This window comes from Pongo abelii, chromosome 5, assembly GCF_028885655.2.
Source record: "Pongo abelii isolate AG06213 chromosome 5, NHGRI_mPonAbe1-v2.0_pri, whole genome shotgun sequence".
Lineage (NCBI taxonomy): Eukaryota > Metazoa > Chordata > Mammalia > Primates > Hominidae > Pongo > Pongo abelii.
The window spans coordinates 34,376,884-34,398,271 of record NC_071990.2 but is presented as its reverse complement, the minus strand read 5'-3'; the positions used below and the strand labels follow the sequence as shown (position 1 = coordinate 34,398,271).

General features: G+C 56.2%; 1 protein-coding gene across 1 annotated transcript in view; it reads left to right on the top strand.

Moving 5' to 3' along the window:
- The first annotated feature begins 6,217 nt into the window (after positions 1 to 6,217).
- GRM4 (glutamate metabotropic receptor 4) overlaps positions 6,218 to 21,388 on the top strand; it is a 127,522-nt gene continuing 112,351 nt past the window's right edge. The window contains exons 1-2 of the mRNA XM_024248960.3: positions 6,218 to 6,324; positions 17,532 to 18,413. Of these exons, the coding sequence (XP_024104728.1) occupies positions 17,895 to 18,413 (519 nt within the window). The 5' untranslated portion in view covers positions 6,218 to 6,324; positions 17,532 to 17,894. The remainder of the gene's footprint in view (positions 6,325 to 17,531; positions 18,414 to 21,388) is intronic.

Here is a 21,388-nt window from a genome sequence, read left to right as displayed (position 1 = left end):
GACATGTGGAGAGAGAGATGATAAGTTGTTTTAAATTGCAGCGAGGCAAAGAGGCTGGAAAATCGTGAGTCTTAAGAAAAAAGAGACAGGGAGAAGACCGAGAGAGAGAAGGAGGAGGAGAAAGAGTCTCTCTAGGTGGGTCACTCATTCATTCATTTAACAATTTGTTGGACAATAAATTCTTACTGTAAACTCGGCCAGTGTCAGCCCAGTGGAGGGCCAGGTGCTCAGTCTGGCCGTGTATCCCACTCCCCCTTAGCTAGGTCTCTCGGCTCTTCTAAATCCTACTTGTCTTTCAGGGTCTAATTCAAGGGGAGGCCTCCTTTGACCTCCCAGCCTCAGCCATCCCTGCCTTCCTGGCCACTCTTATGCTGGAGGCAGCACCAGGTGCTTAGCCCATGGCAGGGTGTGGGAGGGGCACAGTCAGGACCTGTGCCTGCGTCCTCTGCTTCATACCACCAAGACCTGTGCTTTAGAGGTGACCCATTGAGCACCCAGCCTGCCACTTGCCGCCCCGCTCTGAGAATAAGGTGCAGTCCTGAATCCCAGTATCCCTCGCTTCTTTTTGAATAAAGTGCTTCCTCCTCTCTGCCCAGCGGCAGGAGAAATTTCACTCTGGCTTCTCTCAACTTCTGCCCCGTGGCCGCTGGAAAAGAAGAAGCAGTTTTCCTGCTTCCTCTGCTTTTCCTTTCTCATATTCCCTCCCTCTTCAGCCCTATAGGTGGGAAACTGAGGCTGGGGAAGGGAAGTGGAAGCATCATCTCTCAGGTCAGGGAGCCCTATAGGTGGGGAAACTGAGGCTGGGGAAGGAAAGAGGAAGCATCATCTCTCAGGTCAGGGAACTCTGGAGCAGACAATTGGAAAGGCTCAAGTTGACCTTGGACCACTTGTCTCCTTCACCCACCCACTCACAGCCCTTCTCCTGCCCACACCTCAGCCACTTGGTGAACATCCCCTCCTTCCCAGCTGCCTTGACCTCCATGCAAGTGGGAAGAGACAGAGACCCCAGCCTAGCCTCTAACTCTCTGTCCTGCACCCCCACTCTTGCGGGGTGCTCCTGCAGCTTGCGTGAAGGCCTCTCTAGCACGCTGGTGCCGAATGTACTCTATCATAAATCCTCACCTACCTGCTCCCACTTAGTCCTGGGTGAACGCATTTAGCAGAGCTGTGTTCAGATCCAGCTATCTCTGCTCTTAGCCTGCTTGGCCCCAGCCAGTCTCTCTCCTCCTTCAGCCTGCCAGGGCAGGTGGGGGTACAGACACAAATGTGCTGTGTACCCGGGAAAGCCCTTAGTCCAAATGGGATGATTACAGGTGCAAGGCCCTTATCAGAGACCCTTGGGGCCAGGTCTTTTTTGGAATTTAGAAAGATATTATGGTGCAAATGCCATACAGTACGCAATACCCCCAGGAGGCCTGGGGCAGTATCCTGAGAGCAAATTCGGGCTGGCCTTCCTGCAGTGCAACAGACAGTGTTCCCCCACCAAGGCACTAGGCAGGGGCAGGGAATAGCTTTGATGCAAGTTTTGTTGCCAGATGAGTTGCCGAAAACTTATGGACAAACTTGTGGCTTTCGGAGCATTCCGGATTTTGGAATTGTGGAAAGGGGACTTTAGCCTTAGTCAAGTTATTACTCCAAGCCAAAAGCTGGAGAAAGTCCCAGACAGGTGGGAGGATTCTTGGAGGCTGGATTCATACTGGCCTGAGGGAAGAGCAAATTCCCAGGGCTCTGTCCCCTAGCCATCAAAGGTGTCACTCATACCTGTCCCAGCCTGTCCCGAGCAGGCTGTGGGAATTTCTAAGTGCCCTTGAGGTGAAGGAGCGGGGCTGATGTGACCTCTGGAGGCAGGACAGGGACAACTTACCCCAGGATTCTTAACCCGGGGCCCTAGCCTCTTGACTTCAGCCCATGGCTCCTCCTCAGTGCCTGCGGGGTGACTTATGGCTCCCTGGACAGCCTGGGGCCATTGCATTCTCTTTGCAGTCAGCTCTTCATCCCGAAAATGTCCTGCCAGGGGACAGTTATTGTTTAAACAAACTCCCCCATCAGAGACATTTTCATCTAATGGCCTGGTTTAGGGGAAACCAAAATTGAAACCCATCAGACACAGAGGCTGAGGTGATAGCTGGGTCAGCTCAATACGGAAGCATTTATCACGTGTCCTGGGTCTGCTCGGTTCTCTCAGGGAACCTGCACCTCCAGGCTCACTTTAATTTATTTCAACAAATCCTAAAGGTCAGGAGTTTCAAAGACAATTGCCCTCCTCTATTAGGATTCTTTCAAAAGGTTGGGGCGAGTTGTTTTCCCTCACCAGGGAGGCCAGAAAAAGAGCAGGAAGAAAGAATCTGATGCTGCAGGAGGGAGTTAGGTCAGACCTCAAGAAGAACTTCCAGGTCACACAAGTATGAAACACAGGCTCAGGACTCTGTATTATTATTTTCTCTAGAACTCCCTGCCTCTCTCTCTTCCCTTCCGCCTTCCCCCTCCCCTGCAGAGATGGTGTTGCCATTTCCCTGGATGAGGACTGGTGCAGGAACGGGTGGGTCAACATCACCCCCTGCTTACTCCACCAGTAGCAGGCCAGCCTCCTTTAAAGGTTTAAGAGTGAGACCCAGTTCTGAATCCCAGCATTCTTAGAGAGACCTTGGCCCAGCCCCTGGTCTCACTGATGGGAAAACCAATGCTCAGAGAGGCTGGGGGCTCCCCCACGTCACAGGGTTCTTAACGCAGAAGTCTCGGCTTCCTGGTTTCCCACCTTGTGTCCTCTTCCCCTCACCCCAACTCTTCCCAGTCAGAGCACGACTCACAGGGGAGGCAGGCTTGTTGGAGACATGGTTAGGAATCAGGCCTTGGAGCAGCTGGTCCAGGCCAGTTCCCTTGAAGCATGACTCCTTGAGGCCACTTCTGATTGCTTTTCTCCCACAGTGTGGTCCCCTAGCTCTGTCAGGGCAGGGGACGCCACTGGAAGTTCTTTGAGGTGTGTGTGTGTGTGTGTCTCAGTGTGTGTGTTAGTCTATGTGTCTCTCTGTGTGTGTGTCTCTGTGTGTGTGTGTGTGTCTGTGTTTGGGTCTCTGAGTCTGTCTCCATGGCAAGTCAAGTCAGCCACGACCCAGCAGAGAGAACAAGAGTGAGAAGAGGGTGCCCCAGCTGGGCAAGGGGGGCCCACAGGTGAGGGCCGCTGACGGAGCTCTTGGCCACTGTGATGGTCTGGAGGCCTGGGGTGGTCAGGATGTTGCCCAGAAGAGCTAGGCCTCAGGCTGGGAACCTGCAAACTGGACGAGTCCACAAACTCAGCCATCTGCCAGCCAACAGTGTTTCTTTTTTTAACCCCTGAAAAATATAGCCTGCCCAGCCTTCTGCGACACAGCTGGTGGGGGGCGGGGGGTGGGATAATTATGGCCAGAGTGAAAGCAACACTGAGGGGCAGGGGGTGGGGAGAGTGGCTGGGTTTGTTTTATCTCTCAATAAACCATGGCCCATGTTATCTTCACTTTAATTAGTTCATTCATTCATTCATTCATTCATTCAACAAAAGTATATTGAGGATTCTGTTCTGTGTTAAAAATGTCAGTGGCTCCCACTTAACGGCCGCCTAAATACAGTACTAGGTGCTGTGCATACATTATTTCATTCTGTTTTTATGAACACCTTGTAAGTAGGGCCCCAGGCACTAGCCCATGTGGTACCTCTGAGAGGATCAGAAAAAGGAACCCCATCTTTTGGGCAGACACAGCCACAAGTCAGGATGTGTCACTTGTCAAGACCAAGGCAGACTGAATTTGAGCTGCCCTGAGCCCCCTCAACTGGGTGGCCTCTTGGCAGTGAACGATGCACACCCCATACCTGCAGTTCTGCTTTGAGATTAGTGTCGTAATCCTTGTTCTACAGATAGGAAACTGAGGACCTTGAGCAATGTGACCCAGACACACACACGGACACAGTCGGGTTTGAACCCAGGCAGGCTGTTCCCAAGAACACGGCCTCTCCAGGAATAACTTGAGTTCCCTGCAAGTCCAGAGCAGTGCACACTTGGCTGGGCAGAGCTGCTGGGCAGCAGGAACTTTCAAGGCCTTTGCTTATATCTCTACAAAATGTGTGGTGCTGAGGTCCGAATGGCTACGGGATGCACTCCTCAAGGGCAGAATTGCGTTCAGTCGTGTGTGTACACCTACAGCTGGGAATGGAGCAGGACCTCAGTCAGTGTTGTTTGCATTAAAAAAAAAAAAAAAGCATGAATGAATGAACAATCTGGGTGCTTCCCTCAGAGACTTCAGACCGATTGGGTAAATGAGACATGTATTTGGGTCATTACATGTGACAGCAAAGAGAGTGCAAGCTTTGCCAACATTTATTCACTCACCAAACATTCCTTGAGCTTACGCTACCGTTCAGGCATGGTGCCAGGCTCCATGGCCAAATGATGCTGAACGAGATGTGGTTTTGGCCTGGCATAGTCTGGAGATCTGGAGGAGGTGGAGCCTGAGCAGATCTTCAGGAAAGGGCAGGAGCGTTGAAAAGGGGCAAGGAGGGAGAAAGGGCAGTCCAGTTGCAAGGGATGGGGGTCTGTCCCTGTTATTCCCAGACCCTCCCAGACATTCCCCTCACCTGATTTCCCCTGTAGAAATTAGGGTTGGCCGAGTCCTGCCAGGCCTGGGCATCGTCAAGCACAAGGTAGCACTTGGCAGGTCAGCCGGGTGTCGAGGTACTGATGGGGAGGGAGGCCTCTGGCCAGCCTCTCCAGCTCTGCCGCCTGCCACCTTCTTCCCCCAGCTCCCTGGCACAGTGTTGTGCGCCCTCCCCAGGACAAGGACAGTCACACATCACGGCTCTAACTGAAGCCGCTTCTGCAGTCTGGGGTGAGATGCTCTTGCAATCCTAAGAACGCTGCGTGGCTGCCTCTAACCAACCCTCTCCTGAGAATTTTCAAGCCCCCTCTGGGAAGGGGGCGAGCTGGCTCTATGGTTGGCTAAGGGATTCTTCCCGAGTCTCACTGCAGCCTGCCGACCAGGAGGCCACCTGTTACACTTGCCATCCAGTGCTGGAGGGAGACCAGCGGATGGGGTGTTTCTCTAGCCTGGTGGGGTTTTGAGGTGGTAAGGGGGCTCTGTGGAAAGTGTCCCCTAGACAGGCTGTGAGATCTGGGGCAAGTGGAGTCACCTCACTGGGCCTCAGTTTCTCCCCTTGTTATATACTTGAACCAGGAGCAGTGAGTGGGGTGTGCAAATGAACATGCCACATGGGGGCATACGCCACGTGCGCGCGGATGTGTGAGGTTCCAGTGACGCACCAAGGTGGGAGTAGCGCGCCCCTCTGTGTCCCTGTGCTTTGCTGTACTTTTCTGGGTGTGTGTTGGGGAGGCTACGTTCCTGACCCTCCCCCTCTGGGGTGAGAAGTGGTCCCCGCCATGTCCTCGGGGTAGGTGAGCTGGCATGCGCACGGGGAGGAGGAAGGGGGGGCTTCCGGAAGAGGGCGCCGGTGGGGTGTGGTGGAAGGGGAGCTGCCAGCAGGGCGGGTGTGGAGGGGTGGCGGAGCGCCGCGAGAGCCCTGGCCTTCCGGAGGTGGAGGTGTGGGGTAGGGGGTGGGCTCCAGGTGCTCTCTCTTTAAAAGGCCGGCAGAAGCGCCGTGAGCTTGGCCCGCACTTTCAGCGCAAACTTGCCGGGCTGGTCTCGTGCCTCCTCGGGTGCGGCAGCGGCTGTGCGCGCCGGGGCCAGCGACTGCGGCCCCCTAGCCCCCTTGCGCTTCCCGGCGCTTCCGCCCTCTCCCGCAGCCTCCCCTCTCAGCGCTTTCCTCGCTCTCTCGTCTCTCGCTCCCTCTCTCGCTCGTTCTCCAGCGCGCTCTCTAGCTCGCTCTCATTTTTTTTCGTGCTGCTGTTGCCGCTGCCGCGGCGTCGCCAGGCGCCCGTACCTCGGCCGGCTGCGCTAGCTGGTCGCTCCCGCTCCGCTCCCTTCCCAGTCCGGAGCTCTCGGCCAGACCAGCTCCCCTTGCCGCCTCTCCCGCTCCTTTCGGCTCGGACGCCGGGCTCCGCCGCAGCAGGAGCAGGGGTTGCCGCCGATCCCCCTCTCGCTTGCTCGCTTGCCGGAGCAGCAGCCGAACGCCGCGCGCTTGGCGGCGGCTACGGCCGGGCGGCCGCCAGCTCATCCCTGCTGCGTCCCGGACTCCGGGCGGCTCCGCGGCGGGCTCGGTCCGCAGCGTCAGCGCCGCCCGCCGCGGCCCGGGCTCTGGGCACCGCGAGAACCGTGCCTCCGGCCGTCGCCTGCCTGCGCCCCCGGGGCAGGCGGGCACGCAGCCGACCCCTCGCCGCGGCTTAAACCTTGCTGGCGCGTGGTGAGTTGTGGCCCGAGGGGGACGGACAGAGGGGACCGTGCCCTCCGGCCTCCTGGGGCGAGGGCTGCGGCGGGGACATCGGGGCTCGGGGAGGTGGCCTCCGGCGAGCTCCCGCGCTTGGAGTGCTCCGAGGAGAGCCGGCGCCCCCGGAGCCCTAGGGGCCGGAGGGCGCGGGACCTGAACTAGAGGGTCTCCCCTCGGGGCTAAGGCAAGCTTTCCGGGTGCCCCTGAGGGAGGGAATGGGGCAGAGGCTTTCTTGCGGGCCCAGTGGAAAGTACTGTCTCTGTATACAGGGGCTTCCACCGGATGGAGGGTCGTGCCAGCTTTCAGGTGGGGGCGGCGGCATTAGCGCATCTCTGTCTGCGGAGAGACGGGACAGGCGGGGGCGCGGGGCATTATTTGCACCTCTTCCCGACAGTCTCCCGGCGGGAGGGCACCCAGCCTCGCGCGCCTCGGCTCCTTTCCCAGGCACCGCGTCCGGCTCCCGTGCCCGCTCCAGCGCCGCCTTCGCCACCGGCCAGAACCCGGCAACCGCTTGCCCGTGGCCTCGGCAGGTTGTGGGGGTCTCTAGGGTCTGGGGTCTCCCTGCAGCCCCAGGACTTCAGGGTCAGGCTCTCTCCGGACACTCGGGACCGTCCCTCCCCGGGACCGTGATGAACCTGCGCGTCTACGCGGCCGCCGGGCGAGCGGACCGGCCGTGGTCTCTGTGTGTGCATGTGTGTACGCGCGTGTGTGGTGGGGGTCCCCGCTCCGGGGTCGGTCTTCCCCGGCGCTCGCAGGCGGGAGGCGTCTCCTCCCCGCGCGGGGGCGGGGCCGGGAGGTGGAGGCCTCAACTGCGAGAGGCGCCCCCGCACCAGGGCGGTCTGAGGCTGTTTGTGCTGAGATGGGGCAGCAGCATCGGCGGCGGCAGGGAGTCCTGAGGCCCGAACGTACTAGCGCCCCCTGCCCCTAGGCCCTGAGTGACATCCCGCCCTCAGACTTTCAGTCCCTTTCGGAGGAGGCGCCTTGCTTCTTTCTCTCCTCTCCGCACCATGCCGGCCTCTGGCGCGGGAGAACGCGGCCTTTCCGGACACCGACTGAGCTGGGCTTGCTTAGCTGGGTGCCCGAAGCCATGTGTCTCTCAGAGCGGTGGCTGCCCCTGTGTCAATCTGGCAGAAAGCCCGAAGTGACAGGGAGGGAGGGGCATGTGTGTTCCCATCATAGTCCCTCGCCTTGTCCGTTCTGGGGTGAGTGGGGGCCTAGGGCAGGCGGGGAGGCCAGTGCTCCCAGGGTCTCCATACGGAGCACCCCATCCCACACCCTGCCATTCTGCAGCGCTCAGCCTCCCGCCCCGGGGCCAGCCAATGGTGGACGTGAAGAATGCCCTCATTCCCATCTCCCCACACTCCCGGGATGCGTCCTGGGCTAGCCCCACTTTCCTCCGGATCCCAATGGGATGCTGGGCCTCAGGCTCTGGGTCTGCATGCTCAGCTCCTCGGAGCCCAGAAGGGCCTCAGGGCCTTCCGGCCTAAGGTAGGGGGAAGCTTTCATGAAGAGGGGAGGACTAGCAGGAGCCTTTTCGGAGGTGGCAGAACTTCCGCAGAAGCGTCTGGATACTCTGGGGTGTGATTACCCATAGCGCAGGGGCCTCATTACCTCTTCTTGGCAGGCCCTGGGGACTGGTGAACCGGCTCTCGAAATGGGTCTGGCTGCGTGGAGAGTGGAGGTTGGAGCCTTGTCCCCTCTCTCACTTCCTGGAGGGCTTCACCAGCCCTTAGTCAGATCCTGTCCTTGGGGTGGGGTGGGCGGGGGGCTTTGCGGATGGTGCCTCCAAGCCTCTGCTCAGCACTGGGTTGGGCGTGATGTCCCCTTGTGAATTGGGTGGCCACTGTCTTTATGTTCCTCCAACTTCTGTCCTTTTACACATAAGCTTTTGCCTACCTGCCAATACCTTCACACCTGTCAGGGACAAAAATATCCCAAAAGTTATCCCCACCGCACCCCGCACCTTAGCCACTTCAGGGACTACCCTTTCCAGGGGCATCTGCATTTAAGAGAGATGGGAGAGGAAGATGGCAAGGCTTAACCCAAAGGAGTGCTCTACTCTACTCATGGATTCTCAGGCATTTTCAGGAGCGAGATATATTGGTGGGGGTGGGGGGGATGGCATGTAGCTCGTCACTAGGCACAGGTCCTGAGCAGGCGGAGGGGAGGCGGGAGCATGTCAGGAGTTGAGCTGCTTTCTGGGCCTCAGTGGCCTTGCGTAGGCCGCTCCTCCTCCCCCCCTCCTCCCTCCTCCCCCGACCTGCGTCTAGGCGGCTTCATTCCGTTGGAGGCGTGACGTTTCTGGGAGGGAGCTCCTTGCACAGAGGCAGGCAGCCCGAGGTAGGTGAGAGAGCGAGCGAGCGAGCGATCGAGTGAGTGAGCCTGGAACTGAGCAGTGTGCTAGCCAGAAGGGTCAGGGGCCCGGGCTCAGGCCCAGAAGGGCTCTGCAGCTCCCACCCACTTCCTGAGGGGTCCACAGTCCAGCGCCAGGATGTGTGACCACACCCATCCCCGCCCTGCTGCAGGGGGACAGCTGGCAGCAAAAGATGGGAGCAGAACCCACAGGCTCCTGAGCTGAATAATTACAGCCGATAGACGTGTCCTCTCTCCTAGACAAGTGTGGAGCCGGCAGCCTCTAATTACCACCCACCCCAAGATATCTGCCCACCCCACTGTCCTCCTCTGCTCGGCCTAGAACCCAACTTTCCAGTGGGCAGGCTGCACTGGCAGCCTGGACAGCTGGGCCTGCCGGCTGTTGGCTGGCAGGTTATCTCATTTCTGCAGAGTGGCGGCCGCCTTTGCCTCCTGAAGAAGGCATGCGGGGAGCTGGCATTGGAGCTCTGGCCCCACTCACTGGGGCTGCAGAAGAGCTGCTGGCTGTCTTGGCGGGCCTAACGGGGCTTGCACTGGTGGGCATGGGCCTGGAGCAGTGGACACCAGCTCTCTTGTCACTCCCACTCAGACTGATGGCTCCTGGAAAGAACGGAGAGGGCTCATTTTCTTAAGTGTCACCTCTGCCCTAGTTAGCAGGGGACTGTAAAAAATTAAGTTAGAGGGTTTTGCTGCCTTTGGTCCCTGGAGAGTGCAAGCTGCCTTTTCTTGGTCCTGCGAGCTGTCTATGTCTCTACTCTCTCTGGCCTCCCTCTGCCTGCTGCCTCCCAGATGAACCTGAGGCTGGTAGTTCCTCCTTCACAACCGATTCCTTCTCCCTGCCTGCCCTGGGGGCTTCCGCCTTGGTTTCCCACTTCTCCCCTCCACCTGGCTTGCCTTGCCTGAGCCTGCTCCTGGAAGGGAGGCATGTCAATGGAACTTGCTTAGAAGAGATGAAGCCTGCTAGCTAGCAGCCAGCCCACCCCGCAGCCCTGCTCACCCCGCCCCTCGCCTGCAGGCCCGAGAGACTGTTCCAGTCTGTCCATGTTTCTCTTGGCTCCTTGGAAAAACGAGCACCACAAGGATAGTAAAAATCATCCCTTAAGTTAAAGCTGATGACTCCCGTCGAAATGTTTTATTATTAACCTCACCATTTAGCAATCTCGTGGCAGCAGTGAGGCATAAATATATGTGTACACACGTATATTAAATAAATTGGGGAACGCAGTGCATAATGACATTATCTGGACCCCATTCAATTAAGGTAGATACTATCTGTGGTAATTGGGAAATGCCAGCCATAATGCCAGCCCATGCTGTTTGGGGCCGAGCCATGCTGACAGGCAGGCCGTGATGTCTAGTTAAGGCTCTCAGTTCTCCCGAGAAGGCACTGGCCGCCCATTGGCGGTGATGATGGTGAGTCCCAGGAGAGCCTGGGCAGCTGCTCTCCCCGGGCTGGGCCACCAGCATGGGAACCAGGAGGTCTGGGTTCCACCCAGTCCTTCACACTCGGCTCTCCCAGCCACCCCTCTGTTCCTTAGGGTGACACAAGCTAGCCCCTGGACCTATTTCCTGGTTGGGGGCATGACTTCTAGTAAAAACTCTGTCATTGCTACAGGGTTATTTTTAGGTTTGAATATAGAAATAAAGATTGGAGATTCGACCTGATTCCTAAGCTTGTGGAGGGTGATTGCTTCTCAGGTGTCACTCACTGCCCCTTTTCAGTGCCTGACCTCGGTGCAGCCGAGGGATGGAAATCTCCCCACCAACCACAGTTATATTCATGCGGTGCAGTTTGGATGTTGATTGGGCTGAGCCAGTGGCCCCTGCTTTCCAGGGCAGTGCTGGGTTGTTGAGGGGACAGGAGGAGGGAGGAGAAAGAAGCAGTATTAGTGGCGAAGGAAGTAACAGCTGCAAACAAAGACACTTGCCCACTTGGGTCTTGTGCTGGAAAACTAGAGATGGTGGCATGTAGGGATGGGGAGGAGAGGCCTGGGGGTCTGCATGGTTGGGGCCTGCTGGATGGAGGAGATCCAGGCAAGCATGAGCCTGGTGGCTGGTCCCCTGGCTCTGGGAGAGGAGGAAGGTCAGGGTGGGGCATTTTCTAGGCTGAGCAGGGAGGCCCAAGGGCTGATGAGATGTGCTTGCCTTGTCGATGGGACTTGCTGCTGTGAACTGCTGTCCTTCTAGGTCTCAGATTTCTCTGGTGATGACTCCCTGCCTGTGCTGTGCTCAAACCCTTCTGTGGCCCCTCATTTCCCTGTCCACACTGTGGTCGATAAAGTCCTGTTGATCTTGTGTTCCAGGCCTTCTCTGACCTCATCGCATCAACCCTCTCCCCACTGCCCCTTGGTCACGTTGGCCTCCTTGCTCATCCTCGAACATCAAGTGCCAAGCCTGTGCCCACCTCAGGGCCTTTGCACTTGCTGTTCTTGCTCTTTGGAATCCTCTTCTCCCAGATGGTCACATGGCTCATGCCTTTACTGCCTTTACTCTAGGATCAAATGCCACCTCCTCAGAGAAGCCTTCCCTGATTATTCTTTTCTGAAAAAGCCCTTCTGGGTCATTCCCTGTCCCCTTACCTGCCTTATTTTTTTTCATATCGCCTGATCCCCTGAAGTCCCAGCCATCTATGTGTTCATGTATTTGTTGTCGGTCCTATGCCCACCCCCTTTGGGACGTGGGCTCCACAGGGCAGGCATTTGTGTCTGTTTCACTCCCAGTGTTTCCCCAGTGCCCACCCAGAGCAGGGCCTGGTGCACAGTAGGTGCTCAGAGCACCTTTGAATGTCACACTGAGGGACTGAATGGTTGTGACAGAGGGGACTGTCTTCTATGCTTGAGCAAACAACAGAGTTGTGAGAATTCAGTGCGAGGTCCGAGTGCCACTCTGGACTGGGCGCACTGCTGCAGATCCCCTGTCCTGGGCTTTGCTCTGGGCAGGGCGCTGGCTTTGCCTGGTCAGTTACTGAGCTTTTCCTGTGTTCTGAACCTCGGACTGGGCATGGGGAACATAGAGATGAGGGCAGTGCTGTCCATGCAGGCCTTTAATGTGCTCCCAGCCTCGTCATTGTTAACACGAGAGAGGTTCTGTGTCATTAACTGCGGAGGAAGGAGATAACAAGAATTGTAATAATCAGGGCAGGCTTCCTGGAGGAGGAAGGATCTCAGCTGCTTCTTGAAGGGAGAGCTTCACAGAGAGGAGGCTGGAGGGAATCATAGGTTGGGGAGAGGCAGGGGCAATGGATTTAAAGTTTTCTGCTCCAAGTTTACACTGGCATTAGGCAAAAGAATTACTTCCTCTTTCCCTCCCTCCCTGCTGTCCTCTGGGGCATTCCACCCCATGCCCATGACAGAGCCAGTCGCCTCTGAATCAGGGCTCTGTTGTTTGGCAGAACAGGGAGGGGACAGCTTGTGGATTGGGGTCTGGGATTTCTGACATCAGGAGGCTTCCTGATCGAGGCTGGTAAGCTGGAGCAGCTCAGGGAGGAAGGAAAGGGAAGAGGGTTGGGGCCAGACCCCCACTGTGCCCTTCTTCTTGCTCTTAGCTCTTAGCATGCGGCTGTGGCCATTCTGGCTGACTGCCTGGGAGCAGGGCTTCTCTTTAGGCAGAATAAAGCCCCAGCTGGCCTGGGGTGGGTTGAAGGTTCCAAGATGCCTCCTCATAGCTCAATCAATCCTTAGTTTCCCTGCCTGAAACTATGCCTCACATTCCACCATTAGAATCATTCCTGTGGGTTAAGGAATTGCTTATGGAAGGGGCCTTAAACACAGAGATAGATTACTTGAAGAGAGGCCCAGGAATCATTTGGCTCACATCACGTCATTCATTCACTTCCACGAAGCCTGCTGGGGATGCCAGGCTCTGTGCAGGGCTGGGCTGCAGAGGTCAGCACGAGGAGGGCTGTGCTGCGAGGATTTGAAGGGCTAACTGGTCATCCCCCTTCCCCATGGCCTGGGAGTCATACAGTGCAGCTGGCAGGGGTGGCACAGTTCTGACAACCCGATTCCTGTCCTGTCCTACAAACCACACCTCTGCCCAGCCAGTGGGGGCCCGGAGGGATAGCAGAGAGGTCATAGAGGTGAGGGGAGGGGAGAGGCCTCCAGTTCTCCCTCATTTCCCCTTTGGGGCAGTGGTGCTGCCATCCCCCTTCTGGGAGATGGGGGATGTGGGTGATGAGGCATCTAAACAGCTCAGGAATTGAAACCAGACTCCACACAGCCATTCACAATTCTAGAGCACTCCTGAGCACCTGGGCTGGGTGGGCACTGCAGAGGCAAAGGTGAATGGAGATGAAGGAAGTGCTGGTGGGAACACAGAGAAGGTTGGGAGCTGAGAGGAAGGTGGGAGGGAGCTCTTGGCCTGGCTCTTTTTGCTGAACCCCAAGGGGCTCGGGCCTGAGTCCCCAAGCCCCTTTCCTACGGGAGCTGACCCTCAGAGGGCCATGACCCTGACCCTGGGAAACAAAGGACAAGGTTGTTCCCTCTATTTACCCTTTATTCTGGTGTTTGGGTTTTGTTCTATTTTCTTAGTTTTGGAAGAATAAAAAGAAACTCAATGAAAAATAATTGGGGGTTTGGTAAATCACAGCAGTTCTCTTCGGATCTGGTTGTTGTTTTGTGGTTTGTGGTTCTTTCTGGCTTGGGCCCTGGATGCAGAGGGAAGGATTGAGGTTGGAAAAGCATGAAGGTCCTGCTTGTTAATATTATACTAAGAAGTGGGCTGGGCAAAGTGGCTGAAACCTGTATTCCCAGTACTTTGGGAGGCTGAGGCTGGAGGATGGCTTGAGCTCAGGAGTTTGAGACCAGCCTGGGCAAGCAACATAGTGAGATGTCATCTCTGCAAAAAAAAAAAAAAAAAAAAAAAAAAAAAAAATTACCTGGGCATGGTGGCACATTCCTGTAGTCCCAGCTATTCAGGAGGCTGAGGTAGGAGGATCGCTTGAGCCTGAGAGGTTGAGGCTGCAGTGAGTCGTGATTGCACCACTGCACTCCAGCCTAGGCAACAGAGTGAGACCCTGTCTCAAAAAAAAAAAAAAAAAAAAGGGACTTAGAAGTGGCCACAAGGCAGGTTCCTGGAGTCCCTGCACAAAAGCCCTAGATATCAGAGAGGTCCCAGCTGGGATGTGTGGCGACTCCCCCATCCCCTTACCCTGACTGTTCGTTGGGGAAAGGGGTAGCCTGCAGCTGTCCCCCACCAGCTCCCCTTACATCCCCATTCACTGGTAAGAATGTTCTGGAAAACACTGTTGGCCTGAGAGCTATTGCTATGTGGAGGGGACCCAGTCGCTCTCATCCCTGCCCCTCAGGGCTCTCATTCCTCCATGCCTGGCTCTGTCCTCCCCTGGAACCAAGGAACCTAGTGGAGCCAGAGAACAGGAGAGAGACTGGGAGAGGGTGGTGGGGAAGGGAGAAGGAAAGGAAAGGGGGAAGAGGCCTGTCTGGGGGTGGGGCCCACATGGCTTGGACTCACAGCCATCCCAGTGATTTTACCTGGGGAAGGATGCCCCTAACTGACCCAGGCTTGAGTTCTCCTGGCTATTTTGGAATTGGCGGGGGAGTGTCTAAAAACTGGGCAAAGGACTTTAAAGAAGGACCCCTTCTATGTGCCCCCAGCTCCTCCCTCTGCAGAAGGAAGCAGGCCCTGCGGGAGAAGGGAGCATCCGCCTGGCCCCCACCCCAACCCACCCCACCACACCCGGCCTCTGCTCTCAGTGGCTCCTTTCACTCATGGGGTATTTTTGCTTTTCCCTTGTTCCTGTTACATGATCAAAGGAGGGAGGGGAAGCTAAAAGAGGCAGTGGCTTGCCCAGCTCTCTGGAGAAGCTCAGAAAAGGCAGGCCTGGTGGGACTGAGGGGTGGATAGGGACCTGTGGGCAGGGGCTGGGACCCAGTCCTGTGGGAGGGAAGTCTCGCAGGGGATCTGACCAGCTTGGGGCTCCAGGCTCTTGATTCCAATCTGCGGGTGTTTGCCTTTCTCCTCTTGGAGGCCTCCTTCCCCCATGGCGTCTGTCCTTCCCCGTGTGTGTGTGTGTGTGTGTGTGTGTGTGTGGGCGTGTGTGTGTGTGTGTGTGTGTGTGTGCGCGTGCGGGGCGCGCGCGCGCACGCACTGCTCAGCCCAGACGTGCTCCGGCCTCAAGGAGAAGCCAGTGTGAGCCCTCACGAAGGATCTGGAAGCCTAAGCAGAGCCTGACTGTCAAAAGCTGCTGCGCATTGGTCTCCCAGCCTGAATCTGCCCTGCTGTAGCCCCGGCACACAGCCTGTCATGATGCCAAAACGCCCTCTGTTTGAAATTCATGGAAACCGATCATAAACTCACAGGACCTCAGAACTGGCAAGGCCTGAGAGAGATCCTCTGGGCCAGCACAGAGGAGCAGCCAGGGGCACGGGCAGCCTGCACAAGCTCTGTGCCCTTGGCTAGATGTTGCTTAAGTACTTGGTGCCTTGGCTTCCTCATCTGTGAGATAGGGATAAAAATACCATGAAGCTCATAGGGATGTGGGGATTACATGAGAAAATGTAGGTAAAGCACTTAGAACAGTGCTAGGCACATGGCAGTGGTTGTCATTTGCCGTGATTTCTCCACGGGGCACCGTCAGCATTTGGACAGGATGGTGTTTAACTGTGCAGGCTCTCCCACCCACAGCTGGCCAGTTAGCATCTCTGCCCCCTGCCTGCACACGGGCTAGTAGCTGACTCTCGTCCATCATTGCAACAACTGAAAATATGTCAGCAGGGGCAGTATGGCCCCCAGATTGGATTTCACTCCAGCCCACCCATTTTACAGATTTTCCTGAGGACTAGCAGGGATGCGCCTTATCTCTAGCTACTGCAGCAGGACCATGAGATTCGTCTATGGCTCTTATGGTTTCTCTCTTCTGAATTACCTGGTACTTGCATTAGCAACTCATACCCCACCTCCTGTCACTATGCATAGCCATCTAGGACAGAGATCTGGTAAATTCATTCACAGGAAGGAATGAGTGATGATGACAGCTCCATACAGGTGCAGCTCCCCGCCTTGTATTTTAATGGCTCTTAAGCCTTCCCCAAAGCACTGGCCTTGACCCCCAGTCCTAGGTCCCTGGCTTCTGGCTCCAGGGGAGACGGTGGTATTGTGAAACTTTCTGTCAGCTTCGCTGAGGCTTCCCAATGTGGCTGACGTGGCTTCTAGTCCTGGATGCATCTTGATCTGCTGTGTGACTTTGGGAGAATTATGTGATATCTCTGGGCTACCGGTTCACCTGCAGCATGGGGCCAGGGAGAATTAGTAGCCATATTCTTGGTTTCTGAGGAGGTAATGTGAAGGGAGCATTTTGAGGAAGGGGTGAAATGTGAAATGAGGGTCTAGAAGGCTGGAGAAGCTCAGGAGCTGAGGCTGGACTCTGGGGCACTGCAGCTTCTTTCCCTCCCCTTGGCTCAGAACTGGAGCCGTCAGGGACTCTGTGGGGGGAATGACAGGTGGCGGAGGGATGACCCTGAGACCATGGCTTGGTCTTGATGGAGGGACCGCATCTCTGGGGAAGCCTCGCAATCCCAACACAAGCTCCTCTTCCGACTGCTTGGGGAAACTGAGGCACAGAATGGACAAGTGGCTTGCTGGTCTTCATTTGACAAACCCCTGGGGAAGGGGGCCTTGGGTTCGGCCCCCAGCCAAGCCCTGACTCAGCTTCCATCCCTTCTCCCTGTGGCCTCCTAAGTGGTGGGGAGGGAGGTTGCTGGCTTTGAGTGGGGAGGCTGGGGTGAGGGAAGTAACCCCTGGGAGAAATTAGCCCAAATTAGCAGTGAGAATGAGGAAGGGCTGGTGTTCTCTTATCTACTCTTGCAGATAAATATTTAATCACAACAACAATAATAATGATGATGATCTTAATAATGTGCAGTAGCTCAGGCCGTAACCCGAGCCCAACCTGAGCCCCGCTCTCAGAGGGAGGAGGTGGGGGTGGGGAGAAACAGCAGTGGAGAAATGGAGAGATGAAGAAAGTCAGGAGAGGGAGGGAGGGAGGGAGGACGTGCAAGCTGAATGGAGGCCTGCTCCTCATGCAGGGGCTGCTGAGTTTCCCCTGCTCTGCCTGGGGTAGCTGTGTAGCTGGGGTGGAAGCAGGAGAGTGCAAGGTCCACCTTGCGCTCCCTGATTCAGGATGAAAATCCAGAACCCCCACAGCCTCAGCTCCTCCCTGGCCTTCCCTTGGCCTTCAGAGTGAGCAGCTCCCAGCCTACACCACTGCATTCCAGGATGATTTCTTGAGGGGGCCTTATTTGCGTTCCTGGGTCTCTGAGTCCCGGAACAGCCAAAGTGTCTCGGGTTCCAGAGCTGACAGCAGGAAAGCTGGGCTGCAGTAGGCATTGTCCAAGCTTTATCTGAGCTTGTAATTAAACTGCACACTCACTGTGTGACTCAGGCAAAATGCTCTCCTGCTCTGGGCCTCAGTTTCCTCATCTCTGTAATGGGATTGGGCCCATAGGACCTGTTTCTTGCTCTCCTTCATGTGGGTGTGTAGAGGAAGGCCCCTCTTCCTCCCAAGCCAATTCGAGGCTGTTCCTGGGGAGTGTGCTGTCTGATGCCCAGGCTACTGATAGCAGTGGGTACAGGCCTTAGGAAGCTTCAAACATGACCTAATTTCTGCCGTACACTCTCCCATTTAAGCCAGAGTTGAGCAATGGAGGAGAGGAAACCAAGTTCAGGAGATTTATGGAGTCTTCGGCGATAACCTCTAGCATCTCCTTCTCTCAGGCTCCTGATGAGAGATGAGACTAGCTAATGTCTTCTTTGGGCTTCTGTTTGATACTCTCTCTCTCTCTTCCCCTTCTAAGGTTGGTAGGAGGAGAGGATTGGAGCTGTTTTCTCCTTGATGCCAAGATACGCCAAGCTAGGAGCACTCTGCCCTTTCCACAGTCATCCACCGAGAACAGGCCTGCAGGACGGGACAAGGATCAGAGCCTTCCTGCAACCCCGGCCACTGCCTGCTGTCTGTGGGCCTGGACTGTGCGGGCAACTGCACTTGGCCCGAGTGACGAGGAGGTGGGAGAGGGTAGCAGCATGGGCTACGCGGTTGGCTGCCCTCAGTCCCCCTGCTGCTGAAGCTGCCCTGCCCATGCCCACCCAGGCCGTGGGGCCAGGGGCCTGCCAGGGCTAGGAGTGGGCCTGCCCTTCATGGGTCTCTAGGGATTTCCGAGATGCCTGGGAAGAGAGGCTTGGGCTGGTGGTGGGCCCGGCTGCCCCTTTGCCTGCTCCTCAGCCTTTACGGCCCCTGGATGCCTTCCTCCCTGGGAAAGCCCAAAGGCCATCCTCACATGAATTCCATCCGCATAGATGGGGACATCACACTGGGAGGCCTGTTCCCGGTGCATGGCCGGGGCTCAGAGGGCAAGCCCTGTGGAGAACTTAAGAAGGAAAAGGGTATCCACCGGCTGGAGGCCATGCTCTTCGCCCTGGATCGCATCAACAACGACCCAGACCTGCTGCCCAACATCACGCTGGGTGCCCGCATTCTGGACACCTGCTCCAGGGACACCCATGCCCTCGAGCAGTCGCTGACCTTTGTGCAGGCGCTCATCGAGAAGGATGGCACAGAGGTCCGCTGTGGCAGTGGCGGCCCACCCATCATCACCAAGCCTGAACGTGTGGTGGGTGTCATCGGTGCTTCAGGGAGCTCAGTCTCCATCATGGTGGCCAACATCCTTCGCCTCTTCAAGGTCAGTGCCTTGGTTGGTCCCCTGAGGTGCTCTTCCCCCAGCGGACTCTGCCCGCCACACCCCAGGGTGCCAGGCCTGGCTGACCAGCCCCTTTTTCCTCCTCTTTTCCTCACTCCAAGGGACAGTTTTTTTCTCAGAGCAGTGTCTGAGAATTTGGGGCAGCTCTTCCTGGTTTCAGTATGTTGTCTTGTGGTCTTAGCATAGGCACAGCAGAGTGAAAGGCATCGGGACCCAGCCTTGTGGCGCTGACCGAGGTGCTGAAACAGCACCTGCCGCTGGAGGCTCGGTGAGCAACTCCACTCCTCTCTGGGGAATTCTGTACCAGGAGGGAAAAGGATGTTCTGGAGAACGACAGAGGGAGGAGGAGATAGGCAGACAGACAGATAAAAAGATAGGCAGGTGGATAGACAGAAAGGCAGACAGACAGATAAGAAGAATGGAAATATGAATGCTGGAGATTGCCCGGCAGAAAAAGCAAGACTTTTGTTTTGACATTGTTTTCATATAATTGCAATTCCCAAGAAAGATGTTTTTCTTCTGGGTAGTTGAGGAAGCTCCCTGTGGCCCTCCTGCCCCACCCGAGATTATGGTTGGAGAATGTGTCCTCATTTTTTGGATGGGGTAGGGGGCTGCTGAGCCTGCAGAGAATGCAGATGAGGACGGGAAAACTGAGGCCTGAGAGAGTAGGCGGTCTCTGTTTCTGGTGCCCTGGGCCCTGAACCAAGCTTCCCTCTGTGATTTCCTTCCTTCTGCCCTTTTTCCCTGCACACCTTTCTCCCTTTCCTTCTGGAATCCCTCCCAGCCCCCTCCTTGCCGCCTCCTTTCCTCTCTTCCTGGGGCAAGAGCTGCTGATTTGCAATTCAATTGGAGCCAAGTGCTTCGCTAAGCTGCTAAAACAACTGAAAGCTACCGGGTAGAGAGAAAAACATTACAAGCATTTTACCAATAATTATGTGCCCGTTTCTCTCTTGGAGCCTGCCTTGTTTGCTCTGTGTGTGTGTGTGTGTGCGTTTGTGTGTTTGTGCGTGTTTGTGTGTGTAGGGAGGGGAGGAGAGAATGGGGAGAGGGAAGAGGAAGGGACACAGAGGAAGCTGCTTGGTCCCTCCCTCACCGTGGTGTCAGATTCTCGGTCTCTGGAGTTGACCTTTGTCTCCCCAAAGTCTCCAGGGCTAGGAAGTAGACTGAGAGAGGCTGTTTTGCACCAGGCACGGTGGGGAGAGCTGAGCCTGGACCACTCTCACCGGGACTCTTTCTGGAAGCCAATAGCCCACTTCCCATGATGCATCAGGACTTGGGGGCATGTCTGGGAGCCCGGGTAGAAGAGGAGATGAAGGGAGAGGATGGTCCCAGTGTTGGGGTAGGAGTGAGGAAGCTGGTGGGCGGGAGTGGCAAAGGGAGGAGGCCAGAGTTGTGTTGTCACATGTCTGGGTGGGGCAGGACTTTTGCCATTGGCTGCTCTGGGGCTGAAGAGCACGTATGCACCCACCTGTGTATGCAGCCATGTCTCTGGTATGCTCTATGGACCTTGAATATAGGGCTTTTCCTGGAGTGTTGGTTTTACTTGATGAGTTGGATGAAAACACAATTTTAATTTTAAAACAAATGGATGCATTATGAAGACTGCAAAATTTGTACATGGTTTTGTTTTTTATTTTTTTACGATTAGTGGTTGAACATGGATGTATGTAGTTTGAAGATGAAGCAAGAAACTTGAAAACATTTCTACCCTCGCGGTAGGCAGCTGGAACAATCCCCGGGGGCTGTGTCGCTGTGATCATCTTTCACAGCTCTTTGGCAGGATGGTTCGGGAATGGTAGCCTGGTTCAGTCCTCCCACCGCACCCAGTTTTACAGTGGGGACTGGAGACAAAAGAAGAGGAGGAGCTGGCTGGGCTGTCCCAGGCCAGGGCCTAGTGATGGCTCACGCCAGATGAGTCATCACTTCAGCCCGCCTGGCCCTGGCCTGGGAGCTGAGGCAGCCTGGGCCATCCAGCAGAGGGGACAAACCTTGGACTCCTCCTTTTCAGCCTGGCAGGGTGGGGCACAGATCCCCAGCCTCCAGGAAGCCCACCCCACAAGGGAGGCTGCTGTATTCTCTTTATCTGAGTTGTAATTAAACTCCTTTAGTGACTCTGGGTCTTTTAGAAAGATGGTAAAACAGCCTGGTCCAGCCCTTGAACCTGTGACATTGGTGAGGATCCCTTCCCCTGTTTTCCAGAGTGGAGTGAGTGCCTACTTTACAGGGAGGTGGAGAGTCCCAAAGGAGCTGAGAGTGTCCCGTCACGTGGTACATGGCGAAGGCTCAAGGAATGGTCACTCAGAGTTAGGTCTTAAAGTGTGTTCTTGGGAACATAGATATTTTGAGATGAGACACTCAGTGCCCCAGACAGGGGAGTGGGCTGCAGCTGCTGTGCTAACCTCTCCCAGCATGGGGAAGGGCCAGGGTGGGGTGAGGGGCCTGGGGTGAAGAGCCTTACCATCCTGGGGGTTCATGGTGTCCCCTGTTTGTGTGGCCATAGAGGAGCATGATGTGGTCTCCGTTTGGTCTGTGCCTCCTCAGAACACAGGGTGGAGTGGTTGGGGCAGGGGTCAGGAGCCCCCCAGGCTGCACAGAGAGAGAGAGCAAGGCAGGACCGGGAGGTAGAGACCTGGGGAGTGGAGAAGAAAGCGGGACAGGGGGGCAGAACTGGGCAAGGAAAGGGAGGGGCGGCGGGGAGGAAACCAGCCGGCTGTGGCCTGCATTCCCTGGGTCCCTTTTAACGGCCTTAATATTCCAGGCTGGTGACAAGAGGTCTCCTCAATAATTAAACTGATAGAAATAAGAGGCTGGGTGAGAAACTTAAAAGCCATTTACAGAAGCAAAAAGATTGAACTTTGGGGAGGCAGGTGGGGAGCAGGAGACTCGGGAAGGAGAGGGTGAGGGAGGGATGCCTTAGGGGAGGGGACCTGCGTCCACTGCCAGGTGTCCATTTCAAA